This window comes from Stegostoma tigrinum, chromosome 17 (assembly GCF_030684315.1).
Source record: "Stegostoma tigrinum isolate sSteTig4 chromosome 17, sSteTig4.hap1, whole genome shotgun sequence".
NCBI classification, from domain to species: Eukaryota; Metazoa; Chordata; class Chondrichthyes; order Orectolobiformes; family Stegostomatidae; genus Stegostoma; species Stegostoma tigrinum.
Window position 1 is genome coordinate 8552698 of NC_081370.1, and position 21761 is coordinate 8574458.

A 21761-nucleotide genomic window follows, 5' to 3' on the forward strand; every position below is an offset into this window, starting at 1 on the left:
CATTTGGCAATATGACGTAGGGACAGAAGTAGGTCTTTCAGCACATTGAGTTCACTCTGATATTCAGTTCGATCATGGTTGATCTGATAATCCTCAGCTCCACTTTCCTGCCTTTTTCCCGGTAACACTTGATTCACTGATTTTAAAAATCTGTCTATCTCAGCCTTGAATACATTTGAATGACCCCGCCTCAACAGCTCTGTGCGGTAAAGAATTCCGCAGATTCATAACGCTCTAAGAGAAGAAGTTCTTTCTCATCTCTGCCTTAAATGTGTAACCACTTATTCTGAAATAATGCCCTCTGGTCCCAGACTCTCCCACAAAGGGGAATAACTTTTTCCTCATCTACCCGGTCAAGTCCCCTAAGAATTTTGTGTGTTTCAATAAGGTCCCTGTCATTCCTCTGAACTTCAGTGAGAATGGGCCTACTCAACCTCACTTCATAACACTGGATTAGCCTAGCGAACTTCCTCTTGTCTACCTCCAATGCCTGTACATCTTGAATTAAATAAGGGGCTCGAAATTGTTTATGGTGCACCTGTTGTGCTCTGAATAGTACCTTGTTTACTTTTAACGAGACTTCGCTTTTTTATCTTTTGCTCCCATTGAAATAAAGGTCAACGTTCCATTTGTCTGCTCTATTACCTGCTGAACCTGGCCACCTTTTTCTAATTCATGCACGAGGACTCCCAGATTCCTCTATGAATATGATTGTGAATGCTTTAGTCTGGCATTTTTTTTCTGCCACATACTGGGCTTCACCATCTTTGAGAATACTCATGGATCTTCTTCCTGTTCGCATTAGTTACTAATTGGTATTTTCATTTATGACCGGATGTGGCAGCACAGCAGAATTTTAATCTCAGTTTCAATTGTACGACGCTAGGACCAGTGTCCTGGTGAATTGAATAACTAAGGCTGGAGTTAGGTCTTTAAACTAAATTGGATGGAGGGGAGGGTTTGGGAGAGGGGAAATCATAGGCTTACAAAGTTATTTGGATAATGATACTCTGGTACAGGAAGGGGCAGGGTGTACCAACAGATAAACAGCAGCAAATAAGTTCAAGGGAGAGAATTAAAAGGCAGAATTAATGACTTTTTAATTAAATGTGCACGGTATTCAGATTAAAATAAATGAACAAATGACACAAATGCAGCTTAATGTGTTTGTTTTTATAGCCATTAAAGAGATATGGTTATAAGGAGATCAAAACTGACAACTAAATATTCAAGTCTATGTAACTTTTCAAAGAACAGGCAGGATGGAAAAGATTGTTGGATAGCTTTGTTAGTACAAAATAGAATAAATACAATAGCAAGACAGTATCTTGGATTAGAAGCTGTAAAATCCATCTCAATGGAAGTAAGAAATAACAAAGGGAAGAAAACTTTGGTGGTAGTACTCTGTCGGCCCTCTAATAATAACTTTACTATAGGACAGAGAATAAATCAGGAGATAATGAGAGAGTGTTTAAAAAAAGGCCAATACATTAATCACGGGTGTCTAATTTCATGTAAATTGAGAAAATCAAATCAGCAGAGATAGCTGAGAGAGAGAATTCATAGAGTATTTTCAGGACTGTTTCCTAGTATAATATTTTGTGGATTTAACTAGGGACGTGTTATTTTGGATCTGGTACTGTGTAATGAGGTAGTTTTAATAAAAAAAAAGAGTAAAGATCCCTTAAGAAACAATGAGCATAACATGGTAGAATTTAACATTCCATTCCAGAGTGAAATAACCGTGCTCAGCTTGAATGAGGACCGTTACAAAGAATGAGGACGATTAGCTGAAGTGGAGTGGGGAAAAGGAATTTAAGCAGAAAAAAAACCAAAGAACATTAGCAAAAACTTTTTGAAAAAAAGTTCACAGCCCACAATGGAATAATTCCCAGTGAGAAATGACATTCCAAAAATACTGAATAACCAAGGGAGAGAGGAAATAAATATAATAACGTTTGCTAGAGGAAACTAGTCATGCTTAAGGGCTGGTAAGTCCTCAGGATCGGATGAATTGCATCATAGGAAGTGATAAATAAAAGGAAGTAACTACAGTGGATGCAATGGTTATAATCTTCAAAGATTTACGGATTGTGGAAAAGCCTAAAAGGTTTGGAAAACTGTCAATGTAACGTGCTTATTCAAGAAGAGAGGGAGGTAAAAAGAGAAGAAGGTAAAAGAATACAAAGCGAACTGTAGGCCCGATCAATCAATGTTTGTTACTGGGAGAATGTTGAGTTTATTAAAATGATGTAATAGCAGGGAATCTAGAAATGCATAACATAACCAAGCGGAGTAAGCATGGCTTCATGAAGGGGAAATCATACCAAACAAATTTAACACCGTTCTTTGAGGAGATAACAAGCAGGACAGGTAAAAGGGAACCAATAGGTGATATTGGATTTCCAAAAGGCATTTAACAAAGTAGCACAAGTATGGCTAATAAATAAGATAAGCACCCATGATGTTGGGGGTAGTGTATTGGCATGGATAGAGATTTGATTAACTAATGGAGAGCAGGGATAAACACATAGGGTGGGTAGTGTGGAATGCAGCAGAGATCAGTGCCGAGCCACGATTATTTATATTATTTATTAATGGCTTGGATGAGCTAAGTGAATGTGTTATTGTCAAGTTTGTGGATGAGGCAACAATAGATGGGAAGGAAAATGGTGAGGATGATAGTTTGCAGGGGGAATGTAGACGGATCAAATGATTGGGCAGAACTTTGCCACATGGGATATAATGTAGGAAAATGTGACTTTATATAATTTGCCAGAAAGAATGGAGGAGCTGAATATCATTTTAAATAGAGAAAGATTGCAGAAAGCTGCAACAAGAAAGGATTTGGCATGAATGACAAAAAAAACTAGCATCCATGTTCAGCAGAAACAGGGAAGGCCAAGGAAATGTTGGCCTTTGTTGCAAAAGGAATGGAATATATTAAAAAATGTGCCCCAACTACTCAGTACAAGATGCATTTGTCAAACATACCTAGAATAGTGTCAACAGTTTAAGGCCCTTTGTCTAAGAAAATATATTTTCTGATATTGGAGGTTCACTAGATTGATATGTGAGTGGAGGGATTTTCATTTGAATGGATGTTGAGTAGATTGTGTGTGTAGTCATTAGAGTTTAGGAGAATGAGAGGAGATCTTATTGATACATGTAAGATTGTTAAGAGGCTTGACTGGGTAGATGCTGAGTTGTTGCTTCCCCACCTCTGGGTGTGTCTGTGACCAGGGGACCTAAGTTTGACTAAGGTGCATTGAATGGTGAAGAAGACCTACTCCTCCTAGTTTCAATGTTTACTACAGCTGAGACAGAGCATCAGAGGAGCTATTGACCACATTGAGGGTGAACACTTGGGTGGACCAGTTGTGCTGAATGCCGCCCAGTTATGTTCTGACACACCTCTGGAACAGATCGGACTTGAACACAAGCCTCCTGACTCTTAGGGACACCACCACTGTGTTACAAGGCACCAGTTTGTTTAATCTTTGCAACTTGCAAATGAGATATTCTGTTCCAATTTGTCTTATAGTTATTTTAGTCAGTCTGTTCGAAAACCCTTGGAGCAAGTGGGACTTGAACTTGAGCCTCTGACTCAAACGTAGGGATGTTATCACTGAACCACAAGACCCCTGTATTCATGTTTAGATACTTTTTAATTTGTTCATAAACACCTTTGGAGACCACCTGGGTCAGAATTAAGAACATTTCCATGGGCTGGCTCAGTTGCCTCACGGCATCGAGGACCTGGGTTTGATTCCACCCTCAGCCAACTGTCTGTATGGAGTGTCTGCGTGGGTTTTCTCCGGGTGCTTTGGTTTCCTCCTGCAGCCCAAAGGTGTGCAGGTTAGGTGGATTGGCAATGGGGAGGGTTGCAGGGCTAGGTTTGGGGGTGAGTCTGGAAGGGGAACCTCTTAGAGAGTTGATGTAGATTTGTTGGGCCGATTGGCTTGTCTTCACACTCCAGGGGCTTTGTTGTTCACTGTGGCATTGACAGGGATCCATTAGACCCATTGTAAAAAGCTGATTAAAAATATCTGTTTCCATGCTTTGTGACTCCACATTGCTGCGGGACATCAGAGAGAACCGGCTACGACTACTGTGAACACCACCACTAGATGGTGCAATGCACATGCATTTTTAGCCCCATCATGTGCAGGAATACTGGTTTATTGCAAAGCAATGAAGTGGCACTTGCCTGGGACTTCATCTGTTGAAAGCTATCATCCAGGGTTTGCAACCTACACAACATATTTCCAGAGCTGCAGCCACTTCTTCCACCAGAATGTGGAGGTGCCAGTGCCGGTCTTGGATTGGGGTAGACAAGGTCAGAAATCACACGACAGCTGGTTATTTGAACATGCTTGCTTTCAAAGCCTCATTAATGCCTGAAGGAGGAATGAGGCTTTGAAAGCTTGTGTTTTCAAATAAACCTGTTGGACTATAACCTGGTTTCATGTGATTTCTGACTTCCACCACCAGGACACAAACTAACTGATTGTGAATCCAACCAACGAGTGACTGTTTATTGCCAGCATTTGCACTATTTGTGCTCCTGAAACTGTTGGGCAAGCCCTCTACCCGAGTGAACCATGGTCAGGTGGTAGGGTGTGGAAGCTCTGCCTCAACCCCGGTCTACCCAGGACCCTCACTCCCAGTTTCATCCCTAACCAAATAAAAACCAAAAGAACTGTGGATGCTGTAAATCAGGAACAAGAACAAAGTTGCTGGAGATGCTCAGCAGGTCTGTCAGCATCTGTGAAGGGAAAAAAACAGAGTTAACGTTTTGGGTCCGGTGATCCTTCCGCTCTGAGGAAGGATCACCGGACCCAAAACGTTAACTCTGTTTTTTTCCCTTCACAGATGCTGACAGACCTGCTGAGCTTTTCCAGCATCTTTATTTCTTTTTCATCCCTAACCAAGCCCATTACCTGCATCTGCCACAGTGAGTGGCCTCCTGGCCGCTGTTGACGTTTACTGTGCATAGAATGCAGTGACATTACTGGCACATGCACAGACACTGCCTATGGCTTGTTGCAACAAGCTGATGTTACAGCCTGTTTATGTGCATCCTAAAGGCCATTTGGCCATTTTGCCATTTGGAGATCTCTCTGATCAGAGCCAGGAATGCTGTTTATTGCTGCCCTGCCACTGGCTTGGGAAATGCCAAGCTCTTTGTCACCACTAGGTAAGTCTGTTAACAGCTAATTCACCTGGTACCTGGAATTGGGTCTGGGCACTTCTTGCTGTAGATCAGTGCTCGAAAAGCAATGTCTTATCCATCTGCCATTGTGGTAGCTTTCTGTAGTTTCCACTGTATTCGCATTGCATGAAATATAACCAACAATTGATAGCCAGATAGTTTTACATGAAAGGGTGTGATAATTGGATGATTATAATATGTGTTCATAATGAGTTACTTTATAAATGACAACTAAACAACTTCTGTTCACCATCATACTTTCATTCACATGATGGGAATATTGGTTGGAAAGTCAGGATTCAATTTTGTTTCTGACAAGCAGTTTTGAAAATCAGACTCAGACCAATCACAGTACAGCTAATATAGACTTGCTATATGGGACTCTTTACTGTTTTGTTTCTTCCAGCTAAGACAAAAAGAACCCAGCCACCATGGGTGCCACCATCAGAAGTGAAACAGCCTGAGCTACGACTGTATAACAGTTTGACACGTAGAAAGGTCAGTGTTAATGATGCAGAGGACTGTATTACAATGCAGAATAATTTTTTTCCTGATGAAGTGCTTTATAACAGTCTGACATAAGAAATAATCATAGAATGGTTACAGTGTAGAATCAGATGAGAAATTCCCACACACTACTTCATCCCAATTCCACCCTTTAAATCCTTTTCCCATCCTCCATTTGGCTCAGGGATGTGACTGCTCCACCATTCACTGTTGAATCAGCTGCCATTCTGACTACTGTGATAGGGAGTAGCAGAGGCTGCACTCACAACAGCTGCTGTGTCCCTGTACAGTCTGCAAAGCACCCTGCCTGTGGTTGGCTGTTTTCTTTGTGCCACCTCTATGGTGAGGGTTGCTGTATAAGGAATGGAGCAGGGGAATGTGGGGGTGTGGTGGGAGGAGTTGACAGCTTCACAGGGCCGGAGGCTGAGTGCAGAGACTGCATCTAAGGTTCTTAGCAGTGCTTTCTCACCAGCTTGCCCACGTCTGGGCATGCTGCAGAAATCCAGGACGAATGGAGGGTGGAGAAGGATGAGGAGAAGTTTGAGTGAGTGGGGCTGCACTGAGTGCATAAAATAAGTTTTTACCAAGTATTTTTAAAATGACTGGAGGGATTTTTATAAGAATGCAATGCATTACTTAATGTTGATCCATAATATGTGAATGTTAATACACCAAAACATTCCTACGATGCTTTGTTGCTCTTTTATTCTTGCTGGCTTCTCTGGTCACATAAGTTGCAAGAGTTTTTTTCTAGTTGTCCATGGAATATGGACATCATTGGCAAGGCCAGCCATTGTTGCCCCTTCCTAATTGCTCTTAAGTGGTGAGCTGAAATGGAGTCACATTGGAAAATAGTGTGTGAGGCACTCACATAATCCTTTGCTTTGCTTCTCACACAGAATCTAGCAAGCTGATATTCTCTCCTAATCTGGACTTGATCTTACTTGCACTAACTCCACTCTGCTGCTGTTATACGACAAATTTGTCCACACTTTGACGGCAATATGAGGTCAACAAAGGAAGTACTAATTCTGTCCACTTGAAGACTAATAATACCAGCCTTTGGAAATTACGTAAAATAATTTACATTTCACTGCAGATCATTTAAAAAGTGCTAAAATTACATTACATTTTGAATTCGAAGCTTAGACAGTACTTTGCATGTCCTAACCACTTGCTACTTTAAAAAGAGCTTTCCTTCATATCGTCATTGGACCTTTTGCCAGTCATTTTATGTCGGTCTCCTCTGGTTCTTGAACTTTTCACCAATGGATCCAATTTCTCCTTTCCCACCCTTGTGAGACTCATCATGATTTTGAACACCTCTATTCTTGATTTTTTTAAAAAATTGTTGTGATCTGCTGGTGAGAGCTGCCACCTTTCTGCATCCAGTCATGACACATGCTTCGGTATACTCCATTCTTTTTAGTATGTCAACTCAGCCACTAATCCAATTTTAAAGTGAATGGACAAACTTCGAAGAAACTCTGACCTTTCTTAATTAAAAGAAAAAAACCTTACTAGTTTGGTAGTAACTGAGCAATTATTTAATGCCCAACTTTTGATGCTGTGATGATATTGCAAGGCTACTAAATGTTCTAGATCAGGTATGGGTGGCACTTTCCCATCGCTGAAACAAACTACTGAATTAGATTTTTAATAAACCATGAATTTTTATAGTAATTTCCTCAATTTTTTTTACATTATTTGTCTTAGTGGGCAACACACGACCTCCGGTTTGCTAGTACAGCACTATTATCGACAAGCAACTTTAGCACACCTTCTAAAGCATAAAATAAATGCAGGTTGCATGTAGTTCTTTGTGTATCATATCAATAGTTTTAAAACACTCCTTGGAAGTTGTTATCCAGGCTTGTTTAGGCTACCTGGCAGATTGATGCTAACACTCTAATCTCTGGAAGCATTTTTATAGGAGCCCCAGTGCTATAGCATCAACATGGCTCACTTTTGGGATGTGCCCTTTGCTAATCTATAAAACCTCTCTAAAAATCTATGTCCCTGGCTCTTATTTGTAAATCATTTTGGAGAGCAACTCCCTTCTATCTTGTTTCTGTTCCTTTCCTGTGTATTTTGCTTCATTTCAATTATTGGCCCCCTCTCTATCCAATGAGACATCTTTCAAGTTGTTTGTAAGTTTCATTTTAAATAGTTAAGTAGGAAAGTCTATCGTCTAGATGAATAACTTTATATGTTAATCTATCTCGAAATTTAGTTTTATTCTGTGTTAATTTATTGGCCCAACTATAGTTGACAACGATAATCACGTTTCTAAATCTCGACATGTATTTGTCTCTGTCAGGAGATATTTCATCCCCAGAATGGGAAGCGTGTGTTGTGGTACTGCTGTGGGCCCACAGTTTATGATGCTTCACATATGGGACATGCCAGGTAATCTGTCATGAGAAGTCATTTTACTGCTTCAACTAATTCTTTATTCTTGCATAAGCTCTACCACTGTAAATGTAATATAAGCAGGGGTAATAGATGACAGAATTCCAGTTCCTGAATCCTCGTCTGGAATACGATTAGTGTGGACACTTTCATGAAAGTAGGATCAAGTTCTGGTTTTGATGCTTGCTATTGGAAACTCTGTATTGTGTATTTCTTTTCCCCCAAAAGGCTCCTGCATCACTGTCCACTGTTCTACTAAACAGGTTTAAAAATTTAGTGGTTGTAAATAGAATATTGCGCAGAAAGATGCTGGTGTTATCTTTTAACTCTTGAGCCATCTGCTGGTATGACCACCATTGTTATCCTGGCATGGCGCAGGACAAAATTAACCAACCAGGTGTGACCCAAGAGGGCATACCATCATGTTATATTAGCAGTCTGTGTAATCCACCATAGTCATCTGTCGTTGCCATTTATCTTGAGGTATCTTGGTAACTATGTGACATTTTGAGCATTGAAGCACTCATAATAATGAACCCCCTAATTCAGCCTCTGTGCAGTTGCTGAATTAGTTGATCTGAGGTTGTGATGGAGTTATTTTACAGTTGCTTTTGATGCCATAGCTAGGGTTCCTAATTCCTCTCCAGTGGCCCCTGCTGAAGAGAGGAGTGTGTATGGGTATTTATGGAAGAAGAAGATAAAGTTTGTTTGCAATGCCTGTATTGGTTAAGTGGCCTTTTTGTAACAAAAACGCAGCCATCTTTTAGTAATCCTCAAACCTGTGATGTTACCCAGACTGTTGTTGTAACTTCCCAGGTGATGTTATGTCTGATACCAGCAACGCCTGTGATATGTGGTCTCCTGTCTAAATACTTTAACCTATTTCATGCTAACGTTCACAGGTGCTACATCTCCTTCGATATCCTGCGACGAATTCTAACGAACTACTTCAAATATGATGTTTTCTACTGTATGAACATCACAGATGTGGATGACAAGGTTGGGATAAGTTAACACTTATTTTGATATTAACTGTTTAACATTAACTTTAACTTTTAATTGGTCTTTACCAATGAAGTATTTTCTGTCACAGTATTCTGACTCAATTTGCCAAAGCCTATGATTTTTATCCACAATGACATGACAGGGCAATACTGTCCCAGTGTTACCGAAACTCAGGGCTGCTACACAGTGTATCTCAGTTATTGCACTATACTAAATGTCAGATATTTTCCTTCAACTGCTATATCCTGTATGTTTTCTGTATACTCCTACCTTTAAATAGTAGCAGATGTTAAGGATAAAGTGAATAGATATAAAAATGTAAAATGAAGTTACTTGTTTTCACAAAGCGAGGTACAGAACACAGGTTGACTGTTTGTTCAGACAGGATTCTAATTTTATTTTCTAGAAATAAACTTGATTAATTTGTGAAAAGCAAAAGAATATAAAGCAAGACATTTTTGACTTAAATCTTACAGAATCTACAAGAAAGTTTAACTTGTCCCCAGGCAGAATGTTCTACTTAATACAATTGTAATAACCTTAATATTTATCAAATACATTCCATCAGATATACAACTACAGCAAAAAAAGTTTCAGGTTTTTATTTGCAAGAATATTCTTTCTTCATTTAGAAGCACATTCCAAAGCATTTCAGTTCGGCTCCTCTATTGATGGTGGTGGCAGGGTCTATAAATTTTTTGAAAACTGAATTTTTTTTAGATTTTTGGTAGTGTAGAGATTTCCACATCATGGTGCAAACAGAGAAGTGAAGATGGGACTAGAACCAGATTAACAGGCAGACAAATAAGAGAATGCTCATAGGGCCAAATGGTCTACTCTCACTGCTCTAGCTTACTGTGAATAATCTTTTTGTGCAAAATCACAGCAGGTCAAATAACCTTTGGCAGTCACATTTGAGATCCATTGTCCATCTTTAAAGTCAGTCTTTAAATGTACACATTGCATAAATTCCATATCTTAAAAGTTAAGAATACAGTATCTTAGCTTAGTTTGACAGAAGCACATGCACTGGCATGAATTGGCAAAACCTACAGACCAACCAACAGAACACCCATGGGATCTCCGATATCAGGGTTCTTAGCAGAGGCAGTAATGCAGAGACTCGAACAAACAGCTCTGCCAACCATCCAACCCAAACTTTGGGTCCGGTACGTGGATGACACCTTTGTCATCACTAAACGAAACAAATTAGAGGAAACCTTCAAGACCATCCATAATATCCTTATTGGCATAAAATTCACAAAAGAGGAGGAAAACAACAACAAACTGCCATTCGTTCTGTCTCAGTAGAGCGAACAGTCAATGGGGAACTTCAAACCAGCGACTACAGGAGAACGACACATATGGACCAAATACGGAACTACAGAAGCAACCATCCCAACACCCATAAACGAAGCTGCATTAGAACATTATTTCAACGAGACCACACACTGCAGCACAGAGGAACTACGAAGGGCAGAAGAAAATCACCTATACAGCATATTCAAAAAGAATGGGTTCCCAATGAACACAGTCTGCCGATTTCTCAGCAACAAGCCCAAACAAACAGACAAAACGTGCCCAAAAACCATAACCACTCTCCCCTACATCAAAGACATCTTGGAAATTACTGCTAGATTACTCAGACCTCTTGGCATCATGGTAGCCCACAAACCCACCAACATACTCAAACAGCAGCTAATGAACTTAAAAGACCCTATACAGACAACAGGCAAAACGAACGTCATTTACAAAATACCTTGCAAGAACTGTGACAAACACTACATTGGACAAACAGGCAGAAAGCTAGCCACCAGGATACATGAACATCAACTAGCCACAAAAAGACATGACCCACTATCACTAATATCCTTACATACAGATGAGGAAGGACACCACTTTGATTGGGACAACACATCCATCCTAGGACAAGCCAAACAGAGACATGCACGAGAATTCCTAGAAGCATGGCATTCCAACTGGAACTCCATCAACCAACACATTGATTTGGAGCCAATTTACCACCCTCTGAGAAAAAGAACAGGAAATGGCAACACCAACCCAATGAAACCTAAACACATAAATAGAAAGCAGGACATCATGCCAGCGCTTCACCAGAGGCTCACTGATGATGTTACCTGGAATGGTGACGAAAAGTCTGAAAATGAACCTTCTAGCTCAACGAGTAAATCCATGAATTGGTTGGATCAAATAGCTTACTTCTCTGCAGTGTCTTGAGCAATTCTGTTATTCAATAGCTCTGGATCAAGTGTAATGATTGACTCTATTTAAGTTGAGCACCAAGCTCAAAGACATTGCACTGTTGGGAGAATTCCACATGCCTGAGAATTGTTTGAGACATAGCATTAATGCTATCTGAAGTAGAATTCCCTAAGTGGGAGAAGGATTGATTGAAACTTCTCTTTGAACTCTGTGCAGAATACATGCATTGTTGCCATGTAGCTGTTCTGGTTTTCCCAGTGTTCCTATGAAAGTCTGGAGGCATTTCAGCTATTAGCTAATGGGCAGTCTTCAACTCTTCATTATTATTTTGAAGATCTACATTGACAAGTTGCCTTCTAAGCATACACTATCTTGACTTGGAACGATATCTCCATTCCTTCACTGTCACTTTTCAAAGGCCTGGAACTTCCTAACAAATGTGTATCTACCTACACCACATGGACTGCAACATCTAAAAAGGTAGCTGAACACCACCTTCTCAAAGCTGATAGAAGATGAGGAACAAAATGCTTACATCCATTAATGAAATGTAAAGAAAAAAATAGCCTGCCTTCTCCAAATGTCTTCTGTCTTCTGATTTGAATCTCTAGTGGCTTTCTGTGTGATTGAGAACTTTTCTGTCACTTTGAAGACTCCGTACTCATGAAATTTAGCATTTGTTTTTATGTCTCCTCTTAAGTATATATGCAGGGATTAGATATAGTTATTTGCCCTTCACCTTACTCTCTACGTAACCCTCCATATACAGACTTTCTGATGTCTATCAGTAAATTATTTTAGAGCTTATTGTTCCCAAAAATATTAGAGTTTCAACTATAGTGTAAGTATGGTTGCACATTATACATGTGTTGATTGGTTCCATAGTACAGTGGAGTACTATTGAGCTAGATATATGTCTGCCTGTCCTTGTCAAATAATGTGGTGATGATATATTCTTTTCTGGACCCTTGTGCAAAGATCTCTGCTTTGTGCTCACTTCCTCTCCCATTATGCTGCTTTTATAATGTAGTAGCTTTGTTTTTGTTTTGCACAGATTATCAAGCGAGCCCGACAGAATCACTTATTTGAACAGTACGAAGAGAAAACTGTATCTCTTACACAACTTCTACAGGATACCAGGACTGCTGTGAAGGTATAATGATATTGAGGTTGCCTCCTACAGTCTGTACTGAAAAATGATTGCCGCTTTACTTTTTTTTAAACTGGGTTATAGAAGTACATCACACTATAATTTAACTATATAATATTGACAATACAATTAAACTGTTGTTTCCCCAGTTTCTCCCTTGATGTTATGTTCCTTTCAGTGTTGCCCAGGAATCTCAGTGGGAGCACACTACTTTCAGATCAAAGGAATATCAGGCAAAGTGGCATTAACCCTTTACTCTCTTTGATGCAGAGTACTAGGAAGGGCAGTGCAGAATTGATTGATTCATTTTGTCCAGCTTCTCTTTTTCTCTTATTTGGTGAGGATTTTTGTGCCCTTTTTATCACCTTGTCAATATTTTTGAGATTGTGACCGGCCCACATTATGTTGATTCAGTAGCATTCTCTCCAACTGATCATTTCAGTTATTTTTTTTCTTTCCCTCTCCACTCGATATGCTAATCCCCTCTTTCATGATGTGGCTTACTCTCTGTTGTACTTAGTCCAACTTGTTTTTGTACTGCTTTATACTGTTGTAAGTTTAAACCGTGATTGCCATCAAAATATTCCACTTTGGAGGGACAGTCATAGAGTCATACAGCATGGAAACAGACCCTTGGGTCCAACCAGTCCGTGCCAACCATAATCCCTAACTATGTCTCCAACAACAAGGTGTAGAGCTGGATGAACACAACAGGCCAAGCAGCATCAGAGGAACAGGGAAGCTGACGTTTTGGGCCTACACCCTTCTTCAGAGCCTCCTGGCTCACCTCTTGTGACAGTTTGTGAATACTGAATTGTTTAGAAGCATGAACTCTGATTCCAGTTGCACAAGTTCATTAATTTATGAAGTGGCTGTGGTGGATACAAGTCCAGTCCAGTTTTGATGATGCCTTAGTATTTTGATGGGAATTGGAAAGTTTAGGCAGGATATACCAGGGAGTTTGGATCAAGTTGTGTTAGAAGAGGAGTAACTGAAAAGTAAGAAGTTGTGCTTTACTTGTCACATCCAAAGCTAATCTTAACAGTACTAATACTATTTTAAAAAAAATAAATCATCTATAATTTCTAGAACTGTCACCTATTACCTGGATGAATTCGTGATTTTTTTAACTTCTGTGGAAGGGATTAGCTATAAGACACCAAAAATCTGTGTTTCTTTTTGCTGTACATTATCAACTGTTGATGACTGTTCAGTAAAGTCATATCCTGCTCTGAACTGTTTCTTATATCCTTGCTTCCCATATTCCAGTCTTTCTCTGTGAAACTTGCTGAAACCACTGACCCAGACAAGAAGCAGATGCTGCAGAGAGTTAATCAAGCAGTTGAGTCATCCATCAAATCCCTGGAAGAAGCAATGCAACAAGCACTTTCCAATGGGGAGATTACCAAGCGAGCTGAGGTATGGCACAACCAAGGAGGTGGCTATTTGATATTGTTTGAGAGTTGAGACACACTGAGTAGACTAGTGAAGTGTTAAGCTAAGCTAGTGACTGAGGCAGTTTTAAAGACTTAGAGCCTCAACACCACTTAAGCCCTGTGTTATTCATAAACTTGATTCACACGTTTCTATATTTAGACATTTCTTAAGGTCAAGATCCACAGTGTACTAATACATTGGGAATAGGAAGGGAAGCATTGAAACATCAAAAACAGCTGCTAGATAAACTGAATGGCATCAATATTGTTGGAGTTAAGGACATTTTGGAAGTAGCACTCTGGTTGAGCTGCGAAGTATGAAATACAGCAATTTTTTTTTAAACCAACACCTATGGGACCAGGAGTGTGCTAGTTGATCAAATATGCTGACTGATCAAAAGGCCCACATATTCAACGTAAAAATACACACTAAGTAATAGCAATGTAATGCAGGGCACATACACGTCACTGTTGCATTTTATCTACAGCGTAAATCGCTTGAATAATAATACAGCTTTGCCTTAAATAAAACTGAACGGCAGAGAGTCTTCTCACTGATCCTCAACTGACTCAGAGATCACGATAATACAGTAAACATCTGGTGTTTTGAGATATGTATAAAATTTATATGTCAAGAGTGCCAGTTTCTAAGGTGCTGGTTAAGACAACATTTGCTGTATCAATAAATGCCAACAGCAGCACAGAGAACAAAACATCTACAGCCCACAGACAGAAAGCATATCCTCTCCGTTTCTCAATTTCTGTGGCCCCTGCCCCATTCCAGCCTACCTCCCCGTGAGCCTACAGATCAAACCCTAACTTTGTAATTAAGCCTGCTGACAAAGGTGGTGCTGTTGCTGTCTGGTGGGCTGAACTCAACAATGCAAAGGCTGAACACCATTTCTCGGATACCTCTTCCTGTCTCCCTCTGGACCATGACTTCACCATGGAACATCAGGCTATTATGCCTATTACGGTCTGTAACCTCATTTCATCGGTTTGGACAAGCTATCTGAACAACACACTGCGTGGACTTCTTTAAAAACATGCCCATGTCAATATTGTGACATAATTCTCCACTTTTACACCTTTGCACTGCGTAAATCAAATATTAATTAATGGGCAATTGATGCATTAAGGTTAGCCCTACAAGCTTTTTCTGACTCGTGGAGCCATCCTACAGTGTGGAAGCAAGTCATTAGGCCCATTGAGTCCACACAAATCCTCCAAAGAGCATCCCAACTAGACACATCCCCCTACCTTATCTCTGTAAACTTGCATTTCCCATTAACCCACTAAGCCTGCGTGTCCCTGACACTATGGATAATTTAGCATGGCTAATTCACCTAACGGACACCTCTTTAGACTGTGGAAGGAATCTAGAGCATCCAGAGGAAACCCCATGTAGACTTGGTGAGAATGTGCACTCTCAATACAGACAGTTGCCTGAGGACGGAATTGAACCCAGGTCCCTGGCGCTATGAGGCAGCAGTGCTAACCACTGAGCCAAGGTGCCACGGCACACCTTCCTGAAAATATTCAATGTTTTGGCTTCAACCGTGCTCTCAGGCAGAGAACTCTACAGGGTCACCACTCTCATTGGATGGAGAGATTTTATCTCCTCTCAGTCTGTAAGCTTAAACTGTGACCCCTGATCATCAGGAATATCTTTCCTGCTTTGATGCTGTCTAGTCCTGTTAGACTTTTGTAGTTGCTGTGAAATCCGTGCTCATTTTTCTGAATTCCAGTGAATATACTCCCAACCTATCCTGTCTCTCTCCATATGTTGGTCTTGCCAACCCAGGATTCAGTCTGGTCAATCTTCATTACATTCAGTTGCCAGAACATCCTTCCTCAAATAAGTATACCAGATGTGGACTCCCCCAGTGCCCCGTATAGTTACAGATGTTCTTGTTCCTGAACTCCAATCCTCGCACTATTTAGGTCAATATACTATTTGCTTTCTTCACCACCTGCTTGCGCCTACCTACTTAATTTCAGCAACTGGTATACAAGGACACCTAAGTCTTGTTGCTGCTCCCCTTTTCTCAATCATATCGTCTTTCAGATGATAATTTGCCTTCTTGCTTTTGATATCAACGTGAATGACTTCACATTTAACCACAATGTACTTCATCTTCCATGCATTCACTCGACTTGTCCAAATAACAGCAAAACACCTCTGTGTCCTCCTTACAGTTGACCCTCCTACTCAGCTTTGTGTCATCTCCAAATGTGGAGATAACCAGAATGAGACCTAAGGTGCATTGTGTCCTTTACCTTGTACCGTAACGGTGCAACATCTATTGATTTGTCTGCTGTGTCTGGTGATGCAGCTTTGCTTAACTGTCATGTTTGCATTCTTTTATAGGTGCTGCTAGGTGTTTCAAAGGATATGTTGTCTGATTGGTTAGATATTCAGTTTGGTAGTCAGGTGACTGACAATTCCATCTTTTCTACTCTTCCTAAGTACTGGGAGGGAGAATATCACAAAGACATGGCTGCGCTTAATGTAAGTAATTATAATTATTTTAGTAGTGGTAAATTATTATAATTCATTTCAGGCATTAGGATATATTGTTCTTTGTTCGAGAATAGGTCTAAAAATCCATCATTACTTTCTTGTAATGGACAAGTCTGAAACCCACTCATTGCCACAATGTAAAAGTTAAATGTCAAACCACTCAGTTGCCTAAGCCCCAGCATTGAGCACCATTCCTACACCTTTCCCTGCCTCTACCCCACTTTTCCCCTTTAATATACATCTTATAACCAATCTCTTTGACCATGTGGTTGGACATCAGATCTAATTTTCTCTTGTGTGCTCCTATTCTGTACTTGTTTTATGTTGTTGCTGTGAAGTTCTTGGGATATTTTATTATGTTAGAAGTATGATTATAAGGTGTATGATTTATATATATTTTAATTTTTTTGAGTTCAGATTTTTGGAAGTGAACCAGTGGCATATGGGTTCCTATGTATCTGATGGGATTAATGATCAACTTGCGACTGTTTGTGTAGCCATAGTGATTTTTTTAAAAGCAGTATGGGAGAAATACTTTTTAAAGATTAATTAATTAATTTGATTATTTTGGGAAGATTTTACCATGGAATGGAGTAAACAGTTGTGTGCAAGGCTCCAATTTAGAAGATCGGGCATTGATCTTTGCTTTGCATTACGTTAAACAGCCATGGCTTGGAAGAAAGGTGTTTTTTTTTGTTTCAGCCTGGTCAATTCTGCAGGATTCCAACCTGAAGCTGGATGTGGAAGCAGTCACTCCTGAGAAAGCAAGAAAATAGTTTAGAATTATTAAAAGTGAGTTACCTTAGTAAAAGGAGTTTAATTGAAGTTCAGCACCAGAAAGGTTCAGTTAAATGCCGAAAGGTTATTTAAAGTTGAGAAAGATTAAGCGCACTTGTATGATGGCTCTAGGAAGAGGCAATCCAATTCTCAAGACTGGGAAAGAAGCCACAGTCCAGTTAAACCCTGTAAGTGGTAGAGAAGTCAATTTGTCTGCTACAAGTAAATGGGTAATTTGGGATTTATGGAATTATATTTTTACCCTGTGTTCTAAAATAATTAAATTTGTGTTAAATATAAATAGTTTGGTTTATTCCATTCAATCTCCATCTGGGTAACTTTTTCTTGCACTTTTCCTGTCGGCAGGTGGTGGGATTCCCCTACCTCCACTCCAGAGTGCAAGTGCTGCACAGTGTCTATGGTGTAGCACCCTGCCCCTCATACAGTCTTCTGAAGCTCAGTCACAGATATCCCATTCATCATGTGTCATTCAGTACTTTCTACATTTCTTTGGTTTCTCTCCAGGTTTTGCCTGCAGATGTTTTAACTCGAGTGAGTGAGTATATTCCTGAGATTGTGCAGTTTGTTAAGCAGGTGGTTGATAATGGTTATGGGTAAGTATTTGTCACTGATTTGTCACTTTTTATCTGTATAGAATGTATAAAACCTGATTATCGGTGGCCTGTTAATCCAGAGAAAATGCTCTGGGAGCCCAGGTTCAAATTCCACCATAGCAGATGATGTAATTTGAATTCAGTTTTTAAAAAAAGGGATTAAGAATCTAATGATGACCATGAATCCATTGTTGCTTATTGAAAAAACCCATCTGGTTCACTAATGTCCTTTAGGGAAGGAAACTGCTATCCTTACCTGGTCTGGCATGTGTGTGACTCCAAACCCACAGCAATGTGGCTGACTCTTTACTGCCCTCTGGGCAATGATGTCAGCACAATAAATGCAGGCCTAGCCAGCAAAGCCCTTATCCCACAAATGAATTTTTTTGAAAAAATAATTTTTTAAAAAATAATTACAACCTTTAATCAGGGAACATTTGTATCTTTCTGTAAAATACAATTAATTGAACTTGAACCGTTAAACAAATTATTTACTAAAGCAGATTAGATAAATAGTGAACAAGAAGATATATTGTTGAAATACAGCTTTTAAATGAATTTATGATTATATCGTGGAACAAATTGCCCAAGGTGCGTTGCCATTTGGGGTCAGTCCCAGGTGGTGAAATACTTTTCACCCTGTTTCAATAACCTAGACTGGAGGGAACAGGCTGTAATTTTGAAATATGCAAATGATACAAACTTGTTAAGTGCAGCAGACAATAAGAGGAATACTAACTGACATCAGGAGGATATAGGCAGGTGAAGCACATGGTCATATGACGGATGAAATTTAACACAAACCATAAGCTGATATGTTTTAGTAGGAAGAATGCGGGGAGGTTCCTGGAAATTAAATGGTAATTCTAAAGGAGAGGCAATTCCAGGCAACAAATTTTACGAAGGATCAAAGCTTTGGATGAAGTTCAACAGAAATTACCATCAGGGATAAGGAGAGATTGAAGAAGTTTACTGCACCCACACATTTAGCATTTCTGCAAGCCTCTCACTCACTCTCATCTGACAGCTATTCAATTAGATCCATAGAATCCTCACAAAGTGGAAGCAGGCCGCTCGCTCCGTTAGTCCACACTGACCCTCTGAAGAGCATCCTGCTCAAACTCACCCCCCACCCCTGTCCCTGTAACCCTGTATTTCCCATGGCTAACCCACCTCGCCTGCACATTCCTGGAGAATATTTAGCAAGGCGAATTCACCTAACCTGCACTTCTTTGGACTGTGGGAGGAAACTGGAGCACCCAGAGGAAACACTGTACAGACAGTTGCCTGAAGCTGGAGTTGAGCCCAGGTCCCTGATGCTATGAGATAGCAGTGCTAATCATTCAGCCACCATCACTGCCCCTGTTATGACAGCTATATCACGCAGATGGCAATGTAGTAGATGATACAATTCCCTACATGTTAAAGGGAAAAGTGGTGCCAAATGGGAGACAGAGAATCTAATCAGTAGGGCTTAGGAATGGCTACATGTCCTTACTGCCATGAAGGAGATGATGCTAACTATCAGTGGAACATACATTGCTGCATTCACCAGCTGAAATATTGATGCTGCATGAAATTTAGTGGGTAGAGTAGAAGCAAGATCTGCACCTGTTGAGACATTGGATATAAGTGGTTTGCACCTGGAATAGAAAATGAAAGTTTAGCAGGTGCCAGTTCTCCAGAGAGTGGGTTTACAGACAAGTTTAGTGCAAAGAATTTGAGCGAACACTTTGGGGGTGACTACAAAGAAGGTTAATGGATATGCACAATAAAATACTTAGTGTAATGTCAGGCCTGCCAGAAAATTAAGAAGCCTTTAAAGCTGGGAGCAACTTTTGGGTAGAGATTGTACAGAATTAGCCTTTCTTTTCTGGAATTCAATTGTTTACTAACTTCAATGGGGGCAGCATGGTGGTTCAGTGGTTAGCAGTGCTGCCTTGCAGCGTCAGGGACCCAGGTTTGATTCCACCTTCAGGCGACAGTCTGTGTGGAGTTTGCACATTCTCCCTATGTCTGTGTGGGTTTCCTGCAGATGCTCCAGTTTCCTCCCACAGTCCAAAGATGTGCAGGTTAGGTGGATTAGCTATGGGAAATGCAGGGTTATGGAGTTAGGGGGATGGATCTGGCTGGGATATTCTTCAGAGGGTGGATGTGGACTGTTTGGACCGAATGGCCTGCTTTCACACAGCAGGGATCCTGTTCTATGATTAAGGAAAGTACTCCTGGATCCAACCATGAGGTATGTGTAATGGCTGATACTTGAGCTTTTGTTGCAGTAGAAGCCACCCAATAATGAATGCAGGACAAAAGAGTACATTGAAGCTCAGTTTGTTGCCAAGTTCAGAGTGAACAGTTATGCCCAAAGCCAGGGTGGCAGCCAAGTGTTACTGGGTGCCATTGTAGTCCAGCAATCTGACCAACAGAGAAAAGGACTGCTAATGCTTCACCACTGGGAAGTAGAAATGGGATTTTGCAGTTCCAACCTGTTGTTTTTCACCATATGGAGTATCAGGCATTAAAAATTGTCAGTTTTCACCAGAATGAGGACAGTTGTACAGATTTTCAGGCTCCGCACAACTCAAATCAGATGCAAAGATGCACATAAGTGGACAGTGGAAGAGAGGTTATGGAGAAGGATGGAGGAATTTGGGGAGATGAGCTCAAAAGGAGGTGCAAAACAAGAAGAAAAATAAGTTAGAGTACAAAATGATCTTGGAATAATTTTTCTTGGCTGGAGAGAGGATGGATAGAGTGAAAGGTTTTTTTTGTTCCACAAGGGGATGGGGAAGGGGAGAAAAATGAAAGGAGCAGAAAAAACTTGAATAATGGTTGAAATTGGCCTGGTTATTTGAGATCTGAGTTTGTTTGGCTGTACTACTGGTGAGATTGTATGCCTGTAGGTGAAAGAATTGATTTGTAAGGTGAATTGACTGGATTCTTGAAGGTGTAAGAATCAGAGTGTATTTGACTCATAAAGATGATGAGGTGTCTAATACAAAGACTGTACAAGGGAAAGAGGGATATTTCTCTATACAAAGAACTTAGAAGTGCAATACACATTAGATATTATGTGTAGGGTAAGACATTTGGAATGAAAGAGTGCAGACTAGGATCTGCTGATGAGAACTGTACTTGAATAGATTGTACTGAGGAGTTATTATGCAGTCTTGGGAGTATCATCTCCTGGGGCAAAGAAACATTGCCTTTTTCATGCTGAATAATGTGTATGGTTTATGTTCCTTCAGATATGTCTCCAATGGTTCGGTATACTTTGACACAGTGAAATTTGACAGCAGTGAGAAGCATTCATATGCCAAATTGGTGCCTGAGGCTGTTGGAGACCAGAAGGCACTGCATGAAGGAGAAGGTGAGAAGTCTAGCCAAAGGTACACTCGTTCAGGCCAATTGGTGCATATTCACACACACATACTTCCATACTTCAAGTAAAAATTGTTGAGTTGTGTAACGATTAAACGTCTTTTGGCATCACAAGAATTATTTTGGATGCTTGAACACACCCATGGTGAGGAGCTTCCATAATTCTTATAAACACAACAGCAAGCTACAAGTCTACTGAGGTTAGGTTGAAGCTAGCAGGAAAGAGGTTTGTTGCATTGGATGCCTTTTAAATCCTCACAGAATCCTCCTAGTGCTTCATAAACACTTAATTATGTTTTGAAGTGCAGTCATTTTTCAATTCCACATATTTTTATTTTTGCTGACAATCTTTTGTGCACATTTGAGATTGACTGATTTAGTTGTTGGAGTGAGATTTTTCTTTTCTTTTAGCCTTTTCTAGCCCAGTCTATAGTTAAAGTCAGCAGTGACTCATTAAAGATGGCTTATTATGCATTGTTTTGTAGCAGCAGTCAGAAAGTACAATTCTGAAGAATTA

At 40.1% G+C, this 21761-nt stretch overlaps 1 protein-coding gene across 4 annotated transcripts in view; it reads left to right on the forward strand.

Annotated features, from left to right (window-relative positions):
• cars1 (cysteinyl-tRNA synthetase 1) overlaps positions 1-21761 on the forward strand; it is a 75846-nt gene that overhangs the window by 5908 nt on the left and 48177 nt on the right. For all 4 annotated transcript variants that reach the window (XM_048545290.1, XM_048545292.2, XM_048545293.1 and 1 more), the window contains 8 exons: positions 5622-5713; positions 8043-8131; positions 9037-9133; positions 12417-12515; positions 13782-13931; positions 16320-16460; positions 17775-17863; positions 21112-21233. In XM_048545290.1, coding sequence (XP_048401247.1) covers positions 5622-5713; positions 8043-8131; positions 9037-9133; positions 12417-12515; positions 13782-13931; positions 16320-16460; positions 17775-17863; positions 21112-21233 — 879 coding nt within the window. The remainder of the gene's footprint in view (positions 1-5621; positions 5714-8042; positions 8132-9036; positions 9134-12416; positions 12516-13781; positions 13932-16319; positions 16461-17774; positions 17864-21111; positions 21234-21761) is intronic.